General features: G+C 39.9%; 1 protein-coding gene across 7 annotated transcripts in view; it reads left to right on the top strand.

The window, feature by feature from the left end:
• Nucleotides 1–18802, top strand: part of GOLGB1 (golgin B1) — an 87656-nt gene extending 68854 nt beyond the window's left edge. For 3 of the 7 annotated variants that reach the window (XM_027060959.2, XM_027060956.2, XM_027060957.2), the window contains 8 exons: nt 3571–3749; nt 10417–10582; nt 10784–10921; nt 13749–13892; nt 14666–14763; nt 15273–15407; nt 17009–17114; nt 17397–18802. In XM_027060959.2, coding sequence (XP_026916760.1) covers nt 3571–3749; nt 10417–10582; nt 10784–10921; nt 13749–13892; nt 14666–14763; nt 15273–15407; nt 17009–17114; nt 17397–17531 — 1101 coding nt within the window. In that variant the 3' untranslated portion in view covers nt 17532–18802. Of the gene's footprint in view, nt 1–2446; nt 2494–3570; nt 3750–10416; nt 10583–10783; nt 10922–13748; nt 13893–14665; nt 14764–15272; nt 15408–17008; nt 17115–17396 lie in introns of those variants that run through there. The other 4 variants (XM_027060961.2, XR_008297688.1, XR_008297687.1 and 1 more) reach the window with 4 other exon arrangements.
• Nucleotides 18803–19303: the final 501 nt, after the last annotated feature.

The following is a 19303-nucleotide window of genomic DNA, read 5'->3' as shown; positions in this document are numbered from 1 at the left end:
TAATATTTAGAGTATCTGGATTAGAGGAGTGAATAAAGAATATATTTAGTGCATAAAAATGTTTTGTTTTAAAACAAAAAAAAATGCTTTCCTTTTTTGTTTAAAAAATAAAGTTATATGCACATCTATGTCACTAAATTCTGCATATCACTCAGTTCTACGTGTTTGATTAGAAAAACAGCACTCCCAACTCTGATTCTCCTCCTCCCAAGACACTTTGCTTTTAACTGTCTTATTATTTTGGTGTTTTCTCGGTATCTAAATATCATGCTGGTAATGCATCTTGAGTTTTAATTCTTTGTATTAGCTATTGACTGTCTTTTATGCTAACGGGGATTTATTTAGGTCTCTTTCCTCTCTCTGCTTCCATGGTGCATATGCACATTTTCAGTATACAGCCCGTTTTCCATTCTACTGATGTAATTTGCATTCTGGTTAATTCAGTATTCAGTGTTTACATTTTTTTTTAATTTTTTTTTTAACGTTTTATTTATTTTTGAGACAGGGAGTGACAGAGCATGAACAGGGGAGGGTCAGAGAGAGGGAGACACAGAATCTGAAACAGGCTCCAGGCTCTGAGCTGTCAGCACAGAGCCCGACACGGGGCTCGAACTCACGGACCGCGAGATCATGACCTGAGCTGAAGTCGGCCACTTAACCGACTGAGCCACCCAGGCGCCCCAGTGTTTACATTTTTATGACTACAAATAAGAGCTGAGATATGTTACTTTTATTTTCCTCAGCATCTTTTTTCCCCCTTAGAGTTAATAGCTATATTTTTGTTGTTGTTACTAGTTTTCTTTGTATTTATCAATATAATTTACCTCTACGTTTACTGCCATTTATCCACATATCCTCTTAAGGTGTTTATTCCTATCAATTTTGCATTTGTGAAGAAAATCCTGGAGTTTTTTTTTTCTTGCTCTTACATGAACCAGTTGCTGTGCACTCCTAGTTTTCATCCTAGGATATCTCCCTTCACCTGTTTCTTGTATTAGATCTCCTGTTTCTTGTATTCCAGGTCTTCCTTGTCTTAGTTTTGTGTCTTCATTTTGTTGGAAGAAATCATTTGGTAGCTCCCTAAGAAAAGACACAGGGGAGGTAAATTTATTGAAAATGTCTTTTTATCTCTCATACTTGATTGATAGTTTGGCTGGCTATAGAATTCTAGGCTGAAAATAATTCCCCATCAAAATTGTGAAGACATTGGTCTATTGCCTTTTATATTACATTGTGGTTCAGGAGTCTAATGTTCTGATTGCTGATCCTTTATCTATAATCTATTTCTTTATCTCCTTTTCTTTTTGTCTCTCTCATTTCTTTTTGGAAATGTATAGAGTTTTTAGTCATGTATTCTGAAATTTCATGATAATGTACTTTGATGTGGATCTATTTTTATTCATCATTTTCTCTAGTCCTTTGAATCCAAGAAGTCATACTCATCAATTTTGGGAGATTCTTTTGAATTCGGTTTTACCATTTTCCCCATCCTTTTTCTCTGTTGCCTTTTTTTCTGAAAAGCCTGTTATTTAGATGTAGGACCTTCTGGATTGGTTCTATAATTTTCCTTTCTATTCTTTTTGCTATACTTTGGGAAGACTTTCTCACTTTTATCCTTAGAACCTTATATTGAGGTTTTCATTTTTATGATCATGTTCCTAATTTCTAAGTATTTCTTTCTTTTTTCTTTTTCTTGTCACATAGATAGATGTTCTTAACTTATTTCTCCAAGAATAGGGGTGGTAATTTTGTTCTTTGATGTTTTCTTATAATGAATTTTTCTTTATTTTTTATTTCTGCTCTAATGTTTCTAATTTCCAATATTCTCTGTTAAATCTTCAAGTGTATTATATTCTTCCTCCTGCTAATCTCTTCTGAATTACTTTTCTTTTAGTTCTTTTCATCCCAGACTTAATGATATCCATTCTTCAGATGGGGGTTAATCCTTGAATTACTCTTCATGTTTAAGGGTAAGGTCTAAAAAGCTTGTGGATGGGGCTTACCAACTGTGAGGTTGGTGATTGCAGGGTGATCTTGCTGAACTTTTTGTGGGTAGTTCCCATGTTGTATCTTTAGTTCCTCTTGGGCTGGTCAGATTTTCTAGAGAAGACTTCTCATTTCCTGCATGGATGATAAAGGCCTGGGTGCCAGCATTGTCCAAGCTGAGTAGGGGAAAGACTTCAAGCATTCAGAAGGCATACATTGACTCAATCACCCTTGTTTTAGAGCAGTACTTTTCCCTTCAGTTGTGCCTGGTATTTGATGGCCCAGAGACACTTCTTTTACCTTCTCCAAAGAATAACACTCTAGTTGTCTGTTAGAGTTAACAAAAGGTATGGAACTAAGAGGAGTATTTAGGGACGTAATTGTTTTTTAAGCAGCTTTCATCTAATTCTCCTTATTTCAGCCACCACCTTCTCCCTACCCCCATCACTATCTTTTCCAGAGGTACCTGGTGCTGTTAATTCCTGAGCCTTTTGAAGATTCTACAGAGTAAGTTCCATTGGTTCTTGGCTTTCCTTACTGCCAGCTTAAGATTTGGCTTTCCCAGATCTGTTAAGTCAGTTACCACTTACGCATCTGCTTTTCAGCTTCCAAAATTAATTTTGTTGTTGCTGACTCCTCTCTTGTTCTTCCTGTTCTTGTGTTTTATGCTTATAAAATGATGCCTTTATTGTACCTTTAATGATGTTTCTAAGAGTGGGTGAAAGAGACATGTGTTCAAGGTACCCTTTTAGCCCAGGTGTCCTGACATTATTTCTTACTACCAAGCTTTTAAAGAGTACTGGGGATAAATAATTTGAAGATATATCTGGAATGTAGGTAGAGAGTTTTGTTAATTAAAGGCAAGTCCACCATCATTATATGACCATCATCATTATTACCATCACCACCATAACCATCACCACTACCACCATTAATTTCGTCAGTTAATTCTCATAATCTAATGAGAAGTACTATAAGGAAGGTAAGGGAAATTAAGGCTTAGGGGGTGTGAGGAATGTGCATAGGGTCACACAACCTATGTGGGCGGGCGGGACGTTGGACCCTCAAAGCCTAAGTACTCTTATTAATCCCTGGGCCTGGGCATCACTGCCTTCTTTTCAGAGTCAACATTAGCTAAGCTAGAGTTAAGGTTGATATCCATGTAAGAAAGTTTAAAAGCCTAAGCAGGGCACAGGGCTAAATAGAAAGTCAATCCATCTTTACATTTCTTGTTCTGGGGAGGTACCACCCATAAAGAAACTGTAGGTCCTCTAGGTCTGTCCTATGTCCAGGTTGTAGATCTAGAATCAACTGGGGACCTCAGGAGCAGGAGGCTGGGGTACAAGTTGCAGGAATGGTCAGGCCCTATAGCCTTGATGGCAACTCTATGGGGTGATGCCCACCAGCCTGGCTGCCTATATTTCACCATTTTAGAGATTCATGTTGCAAATATATGTCAGTGAACCTGTTAGGTGCTGATAGTCTGTCGTGGTGTCTGACTGACTTAGCAGGGAGCTGCTGATGACTTACAGCTGGGTGAATGAGATGTGATGAATCACCCTGTTACTTTCCCTTTGGTTAAAGCTGAAGGAATTGAAGAATCTGCAGCAGCAATACTTACAGATTAACCAAGAAATCACTGAGTTACGTCCACTGAAGGCTCAACTTCAGGAGTATCAAGATAAGACAAAAAATTTTCAGATTATGCAAGAAGAGCTAAGGCAGGAAAATCTCTCCTGGCAACATGAGCTGCATCAGCTCAGGTATGATAATCCCTGCTTTTTGACTGTTTTTCTTTTAGTTTTCTTTTTTTTTTTTTAGCTTTTTATTATAAAATAGAGTTTTATAAGAAGTTACAAAAATAATACAGAGAGCTCCTGTATACCTTTCACCCAGTTTCCTCTAATGGTAATATCTTACATTACTATAGTATACCCAAATTAGGAAATGACATGGGTGTGAGTCATAGACCTTTTTCAGATTTCATCAATTTTATGTTCACTTACATATGTATGTGTGTGGTATGTGTGCATAGTTCTGTGCAACTTTATCATATGTGTAAATAAATGTAATCATCACTGAAAATAGTCACTTCCTCACCCTCCCATGCCAATATCCTACTCTGGCAACCACTAATCTGTTCTCCACCTCTATCATTTTGCCATTTTGAGAATTTTTTAAAAGTTTTTATTTAAATTCCAGTTAGTTAAACCTACATCATTTTAAGTGGAATCCTACAGTATGTAACCTTTTGAAATCAGCTTTATTCACATATCATAAATGCCTTTGAGGTCCATCAACATTGTGTATCAATAGTTCATTCTTTTTATTGATGAATTCCATGGTATGAATATACTGCTTTAACCATTCACATGTGAGTGTTGCTTCTCATTTTTATGTGTTATTAATAAAGCTGCTATAACCATTTGTGTATAGGTTTTTATGTGGAAAATAAGTTTTCATTTCTCTGAGATGTTTGTCCAGGAGTGCAAATGCTAGGTTGTATGGTAAGTGTCTGTTTAGTTTTTTAAGAAATTATAAAACTATATTCCAGAATGACTGTACTATTTTATATTCCTAGCAGCAATATATGAATGATCTAGTTTCAATATTGAATGCTGTATTCTTGTCAGCATTTGATATTGTGACTGTATCATAGTTTTTTAGTAGATACGCCATGCTATCCCAGTGTGGTTTTAATTTGCATAATGGCTAATAATGTTGAAAATTTTTTTGTTGCTTATTTGACATGCATATGTCCTTTTTAATGAAATGTCTGTTCATGTGTTCTGTCCATTTTTTATTTGGGTTGTTAATTTTTTTTTTACTGTTGAGTTTTGAGCGTTCTTTATATGTTTTAGGTACAAGTTCCTTATCAGATACGTGGCTTGCAAATACTTTCTCCTAGTCTGCATCTTATCTTCTCATTCTTCTCAATGTCTTTTTAATTTTGATGAAATCCAATTTAATGATTATTTTTCTCTATTTGCAAATTCAGTAATTTCAGTTGTTCTAGCTTCATATTCACTGATTCTTGACTTTTTTTCTTCATCACTTCTATTCTGCTGTTGAACCCATTGAGTTATTAGCTTTTGTTTTGGATATTATATTTTTCAGTTCTAAGATTTCAGTCTTCTTTGTATCTTCTATTTCTTTGCTGAGGTTTTCTCTTAAGTGAAGTATAATTGACATACAATGTTACATTAGTTTCAGCTGTACAACATAGTGATTCAATAATTATATACATTATGCAGTGCTCACTGTGATAAGTGTAGTTACCATCTGTCACCATACAAAGTTATTACAATATTATTGATTATATTTCCTGTGCTGAACTTTTCATTCCTGTGACTTATTTGTTTTATAACTGGTAGTTTCTGCCTCTTAATCCTCTCACCTATTTTGCCATCCCTCCTCCACCCCCTCTGGCAATCACTGGTTTGTTCTCTGTATTTATGAGTCCATTTCTTTGTTTGTTGTTTTTCAGATTCCACATACAGGTGAAATCATATGGTGTTTGTCTCATTTTCTGTCTGACTTACTTCATTTAGCATAATACCCTCTAGGTCCATCCATGTTGTTGTGAATGACAAAATTTCCTTCTCTTTTTAGTTCAGTAATATTCCTGTCTGTGTGTGTGTGTGTGTGTGTGTGTGTGTGTGTGTGTGTGTGTATACCAGATCTTCTTTACCCATTCATCTGGCAATGGACACTTGAGTTGCTTCTATATCTTTGCAGTTGTAAATAATGCTGCAGTAAACATAAGGATGCATATATCTTTTTGAATTAGTGTTTTTGTTTTCTTTTGGAAAATACCCAGAAGTGGAGTTACTGGGTTGTATGGTATTGTGTTTTTAATTTTTTGAGGAACCTTTGTACTGTTTCATATAGTGGCTGTACCAGTTTATATTCCCAGTAACAGTACATGAAGTTTCCTTTTTCTCCACATCCTCACCAATACTTAACTATTTCTTGTCTTTATGATAATAGCCATTCTGACTGCTGTGAGGTGATACCTTATTGTGGTTTTGATTTGCCTTTCTCTGAAGATTATGATGCTGAGCATCTTTTCATGTGTCTGTTGCCCATCTGAATATTTTCTTTGGAGAAATGTGAAGCATTCTGTATTTTCATTTGTTTCCAGTGTGTTAGTAATTGCTTGTCTAAGCATTTTTGTGGTGGCTGCTTTAAAATCCTTATATAATTCTATACATTTAATTCAACATCTGTGTCATTTCAGTGTTGTAATCTGTTGATTTTCTTTTCTCAGACAAGTCATAACTTCCCTGTTCTTAGTATGATGAGTGATTTTCAGTTGTATCTTGAACATCTTGGAGATGATATGACTCTCAATCTTATTTAAATTCTCTGCTTTAGTAGGCTTCCACTGCTAGATGGAGGGTGCAGCCCAGTGGGCTGTCTGCTCAGCCTTCATTGTTACCCCAGGAGAAGAGGTGCCTTGATACTGCCAGGAAGAGACAGCTACCCAGGTTCCCCATTTGTACTTCATTGACACTGCACTTGGTGGGGAGTAGTACATCAGTATTGTTAGGTGAGAATACAAGTCCAGGGTCCATACATGGACTCCATTGATACCATTGGGGGTGGCAGGTTTTGGAGAGAGGCATTTCATTATCACTGGACAGTGGGGGGAAATAAAGGTTCCTCATTCAGTCCCTACTGACATTGCAGGAAGGTGGTTGAATAGGTAGACATCTACTCCTCTTGTTACCCCTGGTCCAGAAGTCCAAAGTCCAAACTTTCTGTTGACCTCTTCTGATACTACCTGCATAGGGACAGGGAACCTGTCTCTGATACTACCTCTGCTTTGTTACCTTGTTATGGGTAGAGGTAGATGTCTAGACCCCACATGTTGTCTACATTGACACTATAGTGGGGTGTAGGTGGGGGCAGTCAGAGTCACCTCTTTTCCACTGGGTAGTGGTGATAGTCCAGGGTACTTTGGCCTTTTCTGACACCACCCAGCAAGGAGGGTGAATTACACCTAGTTATCTCTAGGCAAAGATATAAGTCTGCTCTTTCCACTAGGATTTTGTTGATTTGGGGTGGAGGTGCTGTGGTTTTTCCATGATGTTCACCTAGAATAGAGTGATTACTGTCTTTAATATTTGCCTCACTAGGCTTTTGGCAAGTGGGAGCAAACTTTACTTGGTACTCACTGGTGTTTCTAGATTGTTGGATCCTTCTTCACCCAGTTTGGGATATATAAAATTCAAAAAGAAAAACCAGCAAATTCAATGCTGTGTCATTTCTCATGTCCTGGGGTCCCTAGTTGGTCCAATTTCTTCTCTCCATGTTTCTGGGTCTTCCTGTGTTTGTTTTTATACATAATTCCCAGGGTTTTTATCTATACTTAGTGGGGGAAATAAGGAGATATGTGTCCACTCCCTCTTGTCTGTATCCAGAAATCCAAGCCCTTTTCTTTTAAAGATGAATAATAGTGTTATATGGTACTATTAGAGCAGAAAAAAATATAATAAGAACTGTACTTCTGGCTGGTTTTTAAATTCAGTGTTTCTAACAAATTTGATCCAAAAAGAAAGGTAAAGAAGAAATGCTTAGCAGTATGTAAAAACAAATCCTGTTGTTGCAACCTCACTGTTGGAACTTTATTGCTGTTTCAAATCCAAAACTTTCAAAGTTTGGTACTAAAAGAAGAATCTCCATGTTGGAAAGTACTGCTAATCGTGCAGCACCTGTTTTGTCTCACCTGCTGCTATCGGCACGTGAATACAGAGAATACAGGTGGAGTCTAGATTCCTATCCAACTTACAGAGGGGCTACCATCGTGGCAGTTAGCAATATAATAAAAGTATTGTTGGAATGGCCCTAAGGCAGCTCTTAATGTGCAGACACAAGAGGTTTGTTCCTTCACCGATCCTAGATAACATACATTTTGCTAACGTGGCATTTCAAAATAAACCTTAAGCCAGCTTTACAGAGCTTTGTAGAACTTGGTAATTTAAATTTTGCACAGTAAACTTACATCTAAAAGGTTTTCATATTTAACATCTTATTGACTTTCTTGTAAGTGAACATATATATAACCTATTTCATGGAGTTGATAGCCTCTCCAAATAATAAAAGTACACATTTTTAACCAAATGATGATTGCAAAGGTAAAAAAATTGAATTTTTGCTCTCTGGGAACACAAATTTCTTCTGTTTATTCTTTCTGGAGTTGAATCTCAAGAGAAAAAATGAATTGCTCCATTTCAGCTTTATCTCCCCCACTCATTCCCTGCCCAGGGAATAGCTACCCTGAGTTTATTCTGTTAGAGTCTTTTAGAATCAGTGCATTATCAAGAGATCAGGATCTCGGTGTATCTTTTTCCAAATGCATAGTAAAACTGACCTTTGAATTTAGGGATCTCCAAAGATGATTGGAACCATATGGGAGACATCAAATTGATGCTCCCATATTATCTCCAGGTCACCTGGAACTACAAATATATTAAGTGTCCAGTTACCACTATAAACTTAAGAGCTGCAAAGCTCTAAAGGCTTATTTTCTGTAGACACCTCTTCCCTTTTAAATTTCCTGAAAGGGCATTCTAAAAGGATACTTTCCTTATAGAATTGAATCTTAAAGAAGAGAAAAAAATGATTTCTGGTCTGTTGATTTTTTTTTCCCCCTCATTCTGTCCCCATGTACCTTTCTCTTAGCCTTTCTCTCTTGACCTTCCACAGTTGAGCAATTTTGAAGAAAAGTAAAATTATATCTCAAGTGAATGTGAGTAAATTGGGGGGAGGAAAGGAAGATATTTTACTTCACATTTAGAAGGAAGAAGAAAATGAAGACACAGGTTTGATTCCCTGACTTTAGGACCAGGTTTTTTTAGCTGAATATCTTCAGGGCTCTCTGTCTTTTGCTCTTGATATACTTGGGGGAAATTAGCTTTTCAAATATGAAAAGGCTGGAACATCTTGTTTAAACCTCTGTTAGCCTCAGGGTTGACTTATTAGGAGAGCCTGGATTTATACCATAACCTTTCTCTTCCCCTTGTAGCCACTGGTTTGTTCATTCTGCTCTGGTTCCTGTGCTCTCTTACATAAGGGGTAAGTGAGGTATAACCCTGTAATGGCTGAGTTACATGAATAATCGGCTTTGTTTCTTAGGCCCTATTCTCCTTTGAGCGTCTCTTTCCATGCCATCACCACCTTCCAGAAAAATGGCAGCTTGAAGATTTTTATGGAAGATTATGCATTACGCTCTTAAATTGTTCTCTCTCATTTTTTCACAAATATCAAAGAAAGTGTTGAAAGTTCCTGTGTCTTTTACATATAGTGACCTTGTAATAAAATTTCATTTTAGTTTCTAAGTTTTGGCTCTGCCTTTTTGAAAAAATTTTGACTGTATTCCAACTCACTTCTTAGCAAAGCAGTATTATTTCATAATAGGTATTTGCCATTTAGAAAAGAAGGGACCATTGTACCTTTTTTCTAAAGTGAAAGACAAAAAAAAAGTCAGATTCAATTCAACAAAATCTTGTATTATTGGGACAAATAGAGACATGGGCATTATTTAAATTGAAGAGACACTGAAGAAATTTGATTACAATTCTAATGAGTTCTTCTAGACAGTACAGAGAGAAGTAGAACTAAAGAATATGACAGAGACGCAGTTTTTGCTAGTACTACAAAAAATTAGCTGGGATCAGAAAGAAGCCTTCCTCTTGGCTAAGTTTAGGGAATAAAAATATCAGCAGCTCATATTTGTTGGGTGATTATGATGTGGCAGGCTCTGTGTCTGGTGCATGGCATACAGTGTCTCATTCAATCTTCAGAATAATCTTCAGGAATAGATATGTATTCCCATTTCGCCAGTGAAACTCAGAGAGATTAAGAAACTTTACTCAGGGTCTGATGCCTAGTTTATGACAGAGCCAGCATTTGAACCCAGTTCCTGCAAGACTCTACAGTTGTATTTTTGTCGCTATGACATTAGACTGCATCTGGCACTACCTTTCTGAAGAATTACAGTAGTTTCCCATTGCTTATAAAGTAAGCTTTATTTAGCATGCACTCAGTGCCCCACATGATCCAACCTCACTTCTCCATCCTCATTCCTACCTTATACACTTTACATGCTACTCCACTTCCAAATTCAGTGTGTGTGTGTGTGTGTGTGTGTGTGTGTGTGTGTGTGTTCATTTTTGTGCCTTTTGTTCAGTATGTTCCTGGAACCTGGAATGTTTTTCTATAAAATCATCCTTGGTCTTGCCAGTTGAAATTCTTTTATTAGTTCATCTTCATCATCTTGCTGTACAGTTCAATTTATAATATAAATTTCAATTTGGTTACATATTTACTACATCTCTACAACCCATGCTACTGTTTTGAATATGTAATTATTCATCCTTGTCTCACAAGTATTTTTTGCCTATGATCATTTCATGTGTTTTGTAGGGTGGAGAAGAGCTCCTGGGAAACTCAGGAGAAGAGAATGAAGGAACAGTACCTTATGGCTATCTCAGATAAAGATCAGCAGCTCAGTCATCTGCAGAATCTTATAAGGGAATTGAGATCTCCTTCCTCCCCTATTGAGGCCCTCAAAGTACAGTACCAAAGACAGGTGAGTAATTTCAGTGCTGATTGCTACTTAGAGATAACCATCACCCAGGAGGAATCAGCTTCCTGCAAGCCAAGTGCCCATCTACCACTCTTGGACAAGCTGTAATGTGACATCCTATGAAGTGGACAGAATTTACTGAGGGAAGGAATTAAGCATAAACAGCATTGGGAGGGAATTTCATCAGTGTTTGTATCCTGGCAGGCATCCCCAGAGACATTGGCATCCCTAGATGGATCACAAAATCTAGTTTATGAGACAGAATTTCTTAGGACTCAGCTCAATGACAGCTTAAAGGAAATTCACCAAAAGGAATTGAGAATTCAGCAACTAAACAGTAAGGTAAGTGTTTCCTACTAGACTAAAATTCAATTTCTTAGTTCCATGACCAGAAGCAAGGTCGTAAGTAGGAACTGATTAAGCCTGGGTTTTAGCTATAGCATATCTTAGGGCGCAGAAGATTTACCTTTCTTGGAGCCTGGGTTGCTCCCCCCAAAGCACAGATATGGGACCATATCCACTTCCTCATCCTTGGAGTGTCCTTGGGAATGATTGGTGAAATCTATTCAATAAGAATAAAAAATAAAAAAATCCAACTCTTTTAGGAAGGCTTGCTCCCCAGCATTCTCTCCCCATCTGTATCCCTTGTTAGTAATATTGAGGTAACTCCCCACAAATCCTCCAACCCCTTCCTCTCTGTTTCCCATCAATGTGCATCAGGAAAATGTCTCCAGGAGGAAGCTTTTCAGATGTGATTAGATAGCAGGGATAGAGGTGAGAGGGCTGCTCTTTGTTCCACTCCATTTGTAGGCTTCTTCACTGGTGTCTAACATTCTGGAACTAAAGAAGCCAGATTTTCCCCAAACCCCAGCCATGCTATTCTAGACACTCTAAGGAAGCATGCTGGAGTAGATAGGATGTATTTCTGTAGGGAAGAGCCACTTTGCCATCTGGTCCCTAGAGCCAGTCTCGCCAAGGCAAGATTTTTTTTTTTTAATGTTTTTTTTAACGTTTATTCAGTTTTGAAAGAGAATGAGACAGAGCATGAACAGGGGAGGGGCAGAGAGAGAGAGGGAGACACAGAATCTGAAGCAGGCTCCAGGCTCCAAGCTGTCAGCACAGAGCCTGACGTGGGGCTAGAACCCACGAACTGTGAGATCATGACCTGAGCTGAAGTCGACGCCCAATCGACCAAGCCACCCAGGTGCCCCTCACCAAGGCAAGATTATTCTTGGAAGAAAATTATTCTTGGAAGCCTTTTCTTTCAGCCTTTTTACATCTTTTTCAATATTGAGAGGTGTTTGTTTGTTTGTTTGTTTTTGTACAGTTTGAACTGTTCACTGTTGCCAGGAAAATTAATTTTTGTTTGTTAGGAGACTATAATACTCTGTCTCAGAACCCAGTAGTTATCATTGTACCCAGTAGTCATGTCTACCTCTGTCTTCAAATTAGTATTGCTTCTCAAACGTTTATATCCTTTTCTTTGCTCACTTGTCGTACTCCCCCCAAAAAACCATAACCTGGTTCACCTCCCTTGCTGAACCCGTAGATGGGATGCCATCATGCAGTAGGGAGACCTTAGACTTGGAATCAAGAACCATACTTGAGTCCTGATCTGTCATCTATTAGCTACATGTTGTTGGGCATGTCACTGATCGTCTCTTGTTTGTCATTTATGAACGGGGACAGAAATCATTCCTCTACCTCTCTCAAATCAGATGATATTTTAAAAAGTACTTTGTCGGGGCACCTGGGTGACTCAGTCAGTTGAGTGTCTGACTTCGGCTCAGGTCATGATCTCATGGTTCCTGGGTTTAGGCCCTACATCGGGCTCTGTGCTGACAGCTCGGAGCCTGGAGCCTACTTCGGATTCTGTGTCTGCCTCTCTCTCTGCCCCTGCCCCCTTTGTGCTCTGTCTCTCAAAAAATAAATAGACATTAAAAAAATTAAATTTAAATTAAATAGATGAAAAATAAAATAGAAAATAAAAAAAATAAAAATTACTTTGTAAACTTGCTTTTCAGAGGTAAGGTTATTTGTTGTGATTTTTATTTTGGCTATGCAAATATTTTTGTTATACCATGTGGATTTATTATTCTAGTTTTCTGTATCAAATGTCCTTCCCATCCAGCCAGAGTATCTCTAGAAAAATTTATCTTCTCTTTGAACATTGAGTCCACTTTTTCACACAAGTACTAACTCAGAATAATTACAAAAGGAATACTCAGGGAAAGATTGAACATGCGTCCAGGTACACTGGTTTCCCTTCACATAATGCATACAGTCCTACAGCAGGGACTTTGGAGAAGTATCTCTGATTGTTAATATTTCTAGGTGTTAATCATAACTAAAACTTGAAACCTGACAAGCCTGCAAGTGAGGAATTAGAATTGTAGTTCCAGGGGATTGAATTCAAGTCATCGTAGGAACTACAATGGGTAAATTTTTCATTCAATAGAAAAAATAATTTTCTGGTTTTTGACCTGGTAAAAACTGGCGTGGGCTGCTCTGTCAGGTGGTGAGCACCCCTGATACTGGACATGTTCAAGGAAAGACTGAATAACTACCTCTTAGGTAGTAAAGGAAGGTCCTGCTTTGAGTGACTGAAATATTTCCACCTGTGAGAGTCTGTGCTCCCAGTATAGTTTCTTACATGTACATAGAAATTTAGGATTTCTTCTGTGTCTCCCACCTACCACCCATGATAATTTCTTTTTCTACCTTCTTGACAACTTGTAACTCTCTGCAGCATTGAGGAATCTGCCCAGTACTGTGGCTGTGTGAATTTTTAGGTGACAGCTCTATCTCTTATCGACTTTTAAGGATTATAGTCTTTGTGAGTTATTTCATCTTGGACCCAACCTGCTATCTTTCTCCTTTACATACCTGGAATAGTTTGTACTATCAGATTGCTTGTGGGTTTCTGCTTTCTGGTTTCCCAGTCAATGTACTAGGCACCACAAATAGTTTCCTACCACTTCTCCAGAATTATTTTCCTTTTTCAGTTGAAAAATTCTGAGTTTTCTCAGTCTGAAGGAACACACAATGCTCTTGTTACTATTATTGAAATAAAGGTCTTGGATTAAAAAAAATTAGATCCTTGAAACTCCAGGAGTCTTCCTAAGCACTGCTTCTTGTGAAACAGTCCTTCCCCTCTCCACTGTTACAGTTCTCTCAACTACTCGAAGAGAAAAATACCCTTTCAATACAGCTCGGCGATACCAGTCAGAGTCTTCGTGAGAACCAGCAGCACTACACTGACCTTTTTAATCACTGCGCAGTCTTGGAGAAGCAGGTCCAGGAGCTGCAAGCGGTGAGCTGGAAGGCGGCGAGAGGCTGGGAAAAGTGTTACAAAATTGAGTGCAAATGGGAAAGCATAAAGAGCAGCATGGGAGAGGCTGGTGCCTCAGGCTGAAGATTAATTAGGTGTGATGGAAGAGAGGAGAGCATTCGCTGAGATGGGAATAAGGCCTAGAAAAATTAAAGAGTGAAGGGATTAGAAGGACAAAGATCAGTGAGATGGTGGGAGAGAAATCAAAAAGTGAGTGGGAAACTGATGACTGAGGCTTTAACTCTGTCACTAAGACTGGATTTGGCTTCAAGAAATAAGAAAGCTGTAGGAAGATTTGGCCCTGAGAAACAAAATAGGTGGGGCTGGTGACACAGCCTAGCGGTGTGTACTGTTGAAGCTGGGAGGTAGTGAGAATTAGCATGGAGATGAATAGGACAGGGAAGGAGGAGAAGGTTTGGGAGTAGTCGAACAATGGAAGGATCAGAGTAGCTTTTGGAAAATCCATGAGCCTCCACTAGAAAAAAAGCAGATTTCAGCGGTAAGGCTTTAAAATTTTAAGAGAGATTAAAAAATGATTATCTGGGAGAAAATCTAATCTAATCAAGAGTTTCAGGTAGGAGATTAATCTCTTAGAGCAGAAGATTCTCACTTCTGACTCTGTACTTGAAGAGAACGACAAGAGGAGTGTTCTTCTCCAGGGTGTCTCATTCTCTCTGGTGTTCAGTGAGTTCTCATTTTGCCCAAGCGGTTTCTTAAGTGCTTTCATCTCTGAATTACTAAACTTATTCTTCTAGGGGCCACTGAATATAGATGTTGCTCCAGGAGCTCCCCAGGAAAAGAATGGAGCTCACAGGAAGAGTGATCCTGAGGAACTGAGGGAGCCACAGCTCAGGTAGGGGAGCAGCCCTCAACCCTGGTGCACACACTAGTGTACAGAAATGGACAGTCATCTAGATGGAACTGGAGCCCAGAGTATGGGTTTAATATGACTTCTTATCAGCCTCACCGGATTGGTGTGAGGATTAAATTGTACCAACTATAATAACAAATTTGTAAAGTTGAAAGTTTGTCAGGCAATGGGAGCACACCTGCACGCACACCTGCGCGCGCACGCGCACACACACACACACACACACACACACACCACTAATCCTGTGGTATTCAAATGAAAGATATGCAGTCAATCTCTAAAATCTCTAAGGCATTCTCTGCAACTTATTTCAACAGCTACACTTTTAAAATGTTCTTTTTTTAAAAAAATCTTTTCCCCTTCCTATTTTTTGTTTGTATAAACGTCTATACATTTTCCTGCTTTATAATCTTATGAAGGCTTTGAATCCCTTGTGTCAGCAACTATGTTCTGCGCCTACTGATGCTGTTTGATGTCCTTTTATTTTGAAGCTTTTCTGAAGCCCAGCAGCAGCTGTGCAACACTAAACGAGAGATGAGCGAATTGCGGAAGCTGCTGGAAGAAGAACGAGACCAAAGAGTGGCTGCTGAGACTGCCCTTTCTGTGGCTGAGGAGCAGATCCGGCGGTAAAGGACTGAGGGAGATAACCTCTGTTCACTTCTCATCCTTTCTGATTACACTGGGTACACTTCAGTGGCCAGACTTGGGAATAATTAGGATCTAATCCCATCTTGAGATGGGTGCTGCAGTGAAGTTTGGGGTCAAGATAAGCTACATTAGTCTAAGCTTAGCCCTTCCACAGTGTCCTCTTCGGCCCTGATGTAGAATGCAGATGTAGGCAGCTGATCAAGTGCAGCCTGCCTAGGCCCCACACTCTGCCATGTTAGAGCTTCTTTCACATGTACTGTGTAGTGTATGTGGAACTAAGCGCACTTGTTATTTTTTTTTAAAGAAATTTATTTTGAGAAAGAGTGAGTGAGTGGGAGAGGAGCAGAGAGAGGGAGAGAGAGAATCCCAAGCAGGCTCTGCACTGCCAGCATGGAGCCCAATGTGGGGCCCCGAGCCCACAAACCATGAGATAATGACCTGAGTTGAAATCAAGAGTTGGACGCTTAGCAAACTGAGCCACCCACGCACCCCCAGTGGACTTGTTATTTAAAAGCAGCCAATGCTGTTTAGTTCACCAATATTTACAAACATTTCATTTTTCCTCGGCCTAGCCTACAGAAGCTGACATACTGACCTGCATAGTGCCAGACTTTGCTGTTCCAGGTCAGGGCTGTCCCTGAAAAGCTTATCATCTGGAGGAACAGACACAGAAGGTGTACTGTGCAGTCAGCCTGACTCTCAGAGGAAAACTGGCATGATGGAGCTAGACTGTACTCACTCAGTTTCTCCTTCCAGACTGACAAATCAGATTAAAATATTCTTTCTTTCCAGGAGAAAATTCGGTGACCTGCAATGAGAGGCCAGGAGTGTTAGACTAATGGACATCCCTTCATATGGAGGAGTGGAGAGTTCCATCCTTCCCACCATGATTAAAAAGTGCATACCTATAGGCAAATGTTTGTTCAAATGTGCTATGTTACTGCAGCCCCTTTGATGCAGTTCATGTTTTTTGAGAAACCATTGAATGGAAAAAGACAGCTTCTTCATTACATAGAGCAGTGCCAGTATTAAATCAGCAAAAAATGAAGACGCAGTAGAGGCTGGCAGTTCAGTTTAATTCTAAGAACCTCACAAAAATCTTTCTTGGATGCTTTTGCCTAATTAGCCTTTGGTAAATGAAAAAACAATTTAATGAGTTTCTCTGGTGTATTGGAAAAAAAAATAAACAAAAAACAGACATGAGGTTTAGAGGCAAACCTGGGTTTTGAATTCTGGCTTGACCTGTTACTGGCTGTGCCACCATGGACAAGACAACATTACTTTGAAGATAGTAACACCAACCTCTAACCTGAGGATTAAATATATGTACAGCACCCAGTCCAGCATCTGATACATAGTAGGCAATTAATTCCTGGTAGTTATCCTCACCGTTTACTGCTGCTGAAAGAAACCGATCTGCCTGCACACACACTGCTTGTGTAGGGACAGGAACTATAGTAGCAGCCTTTGCTGGAAGTCTGTAGTGCTACATCACACAGCAGGATGGCTGGGAAGACTTCACCTCATCAGCTGCTTGTGCTATAAACCAAGCCATGTCTCTTTTTTTCCCACAACACAGGTTGGAGCACAGTGAATGGGACTCTGCACGGTCTCCTATCATTGGCTCCTGTGGCACTCAGGAGCAGGCACTGTTAATAGATCTTACAAGCAGCAGCTGTCGAAGGGTAAGAAGGGGAGAAACTAAGGAGAGGGTACTAAGCTATCAGACAGGGCTGGCTGCATTGAGGGCAAGGAGTCAAGGAAAAGGAAGGTGGAAGTCCAGGCACTGAGTACCTGATGGATCTAAGACTAGAAGGGTATGGAAGGTGAGAGGAACCTAGTGGAGTTGGCCAAGTGACCCTGAAGGAGCTTTCTCTCGGGATACCTCTTTCCTGCAATGTTGGGAGAAGGGAAAGGGACATATCCCTGTAGGGCAAACCTCTCTGACTTTCCAATTTTTCTTTCAGACCCGGAGTGGTGCTGGATGGAAGCGGGTCCTGCGTTCACTCTGTCATTCCCGGACCCGAGTGCCACTGCTAGCAGCCATCTACTTTCTGATGGTTCACGTCCTACTCATTCTGTGTTTCACAGGCCATCTATAAACTGAGTTCTCACCTTTGTGACTACTCCCCTCAGAACTTGGAATTCCCTCATCTCTAACATCCAAACCATCAATTTTGCTAGTGGAACAGTCTTCCCACTTACAGGTCTTCTCTCCAACTCTCCACAGAAAGTGCCTGCACAAACAGAGGTGGATGTCAGCCCAGGGCAGAGCTGCAGGGACCAGCGGGTCTGCTTTCTTCTCCTGCCCGGGGTCGGAACACTTCTGCATAATCTGAGGAGGCCCCACAGTCGGTTGTTGAACCCGGTATTTGTTCAGGTTTTGCAGGGCCCTGATTTTTTGTGGTCCTGTGAAGGATGATGAGGAATGTCTTTCAGCTTAGAAGATGGTTGTAATAAACCTAATAATCTGAAGTCTAGTATCATTTTGATTGATACTTTCTTTGCCTCAGTTACCTTATATTTTCTCCTGCTTCAGAGGGAAGGTGGACCTGCCATTAACAAAGTTTTGGGGAACAGTATCTCATAGAATAGCTGGTTAGGTCTCTTGCAAAATAGGGTGGGAACTGAAGAACTCCCCAGGGTTTCAGTTGACCAATCACAGGGTAGGACACTGACTCCTTCCCTGGTTGTTCAGACATAACTGGAGTTAGATTTGAGGTCCTGGACTATAGGGATAGAATCCTATGTGTGTGCCCTTGATCACATATATACTGAGGTATTAAATGGCCCGTGCCTTTCCTTTCATTGAACAGAAGAATTGGCTATAGACAGTGGAGATCAGATTCTTGTCATTCCAATGTTGTCTGGATATGCCTTGAGTGTAGACCCTAAAGCAGTATACTAGGAGCTAATCCTAGGTGAGGCATTGACTCCCACCAGGGAGATCTGACTGGTCTGACGACCACTCCTAGCCTCTGGTTGTACGAAGCTACTCTGCTGTTGGTGATAGTTAGCCCAGTTTCTCAGCCCGTAGTCATCTGCCCTCTGTGGTAACAGAGCTGAGGAAAGTGGAGGGCGAATATAGAGAAGACAAGATATCTAAGTCTAAGCCTGAGAATGGCAGCCAGGATTGAATTCCATTTGTGCCTGTTCCTTGCCTCCCCTTCCCCCACCCTTACCTGCTGGTTAGTTTCTCATTATGCACATGATATGTTCCCTGCCTGCTCTCACCACCCAAAGAAGAGAGAAAACTGGTGGACTGATTGATCTGCTGTGATCCTTTGTTCTTTGGTGACCAAATCTTGGTCATGGCAACCCAGGAACTTTCCTGAACAATTGTAAAATAATAAAATTATTTTCAGAATCAAAACTGGTGCTGGTGTGTACATGTGTATGAATGTATGTAGACACAGGTGCTTATGTACATGTGCTTGCATGCTGGGCAAGGAAGGGTAGATAGGAGACAGGGTTGGGCAGCCAGGAGTGGATTCAGGGGTAGTAAGCTCTACCTGTTTAGGCTTCCTTCTCCTTGGCCAGCATCAGTAATGGCTGCATGTGTCATTCTGGCCTTAGCCTCTAGACTCCAGGGTGATGAAGTGGAGTGAGGAAATTCATTCTAGTGTTGAACCAAACAAACTGGGCCTTAGGGCCTGAGATTCATGCAGCTCATACCTGGGCCTGAGAGAATACTTATCTGGGGTGTAGTGAAAACATTAGGCCCTTAAGGATCCCTATGAATGGGAGTTGGGGGAAGAGAAATCTAAGAGGGTGTAGCAGAATAAGCATTGCTATGTTACAGGTTTTTAAGTTTATTTATTTTGAAAGAGAGTAGGGGAGGAGTAGAGAGGGAGAGATAGAATCCCAAGCAGGC

This window comes from Acinonyx jubatus, chromosome C2 (genome assembly GCF_027475565.1).
Source record: "Acinonyx jubatus isolate Ajub_Pintada_27869175 chromosome C2, VMU_Ajub_asm_v1.0, whole genome shotgun sequence".
Classification (NCBI taxonomy): Eukaryota; Metazoa; Chordata; class Mammalia; order Carnivora; family Felidae; genus Acinonyx; species Acinonyx jubatus.
The sequence above is the reverse complement of the archived record's forward strand: the minus strand, read 5'-3'. Positions and strand labels throughout refer to the sequence as shown.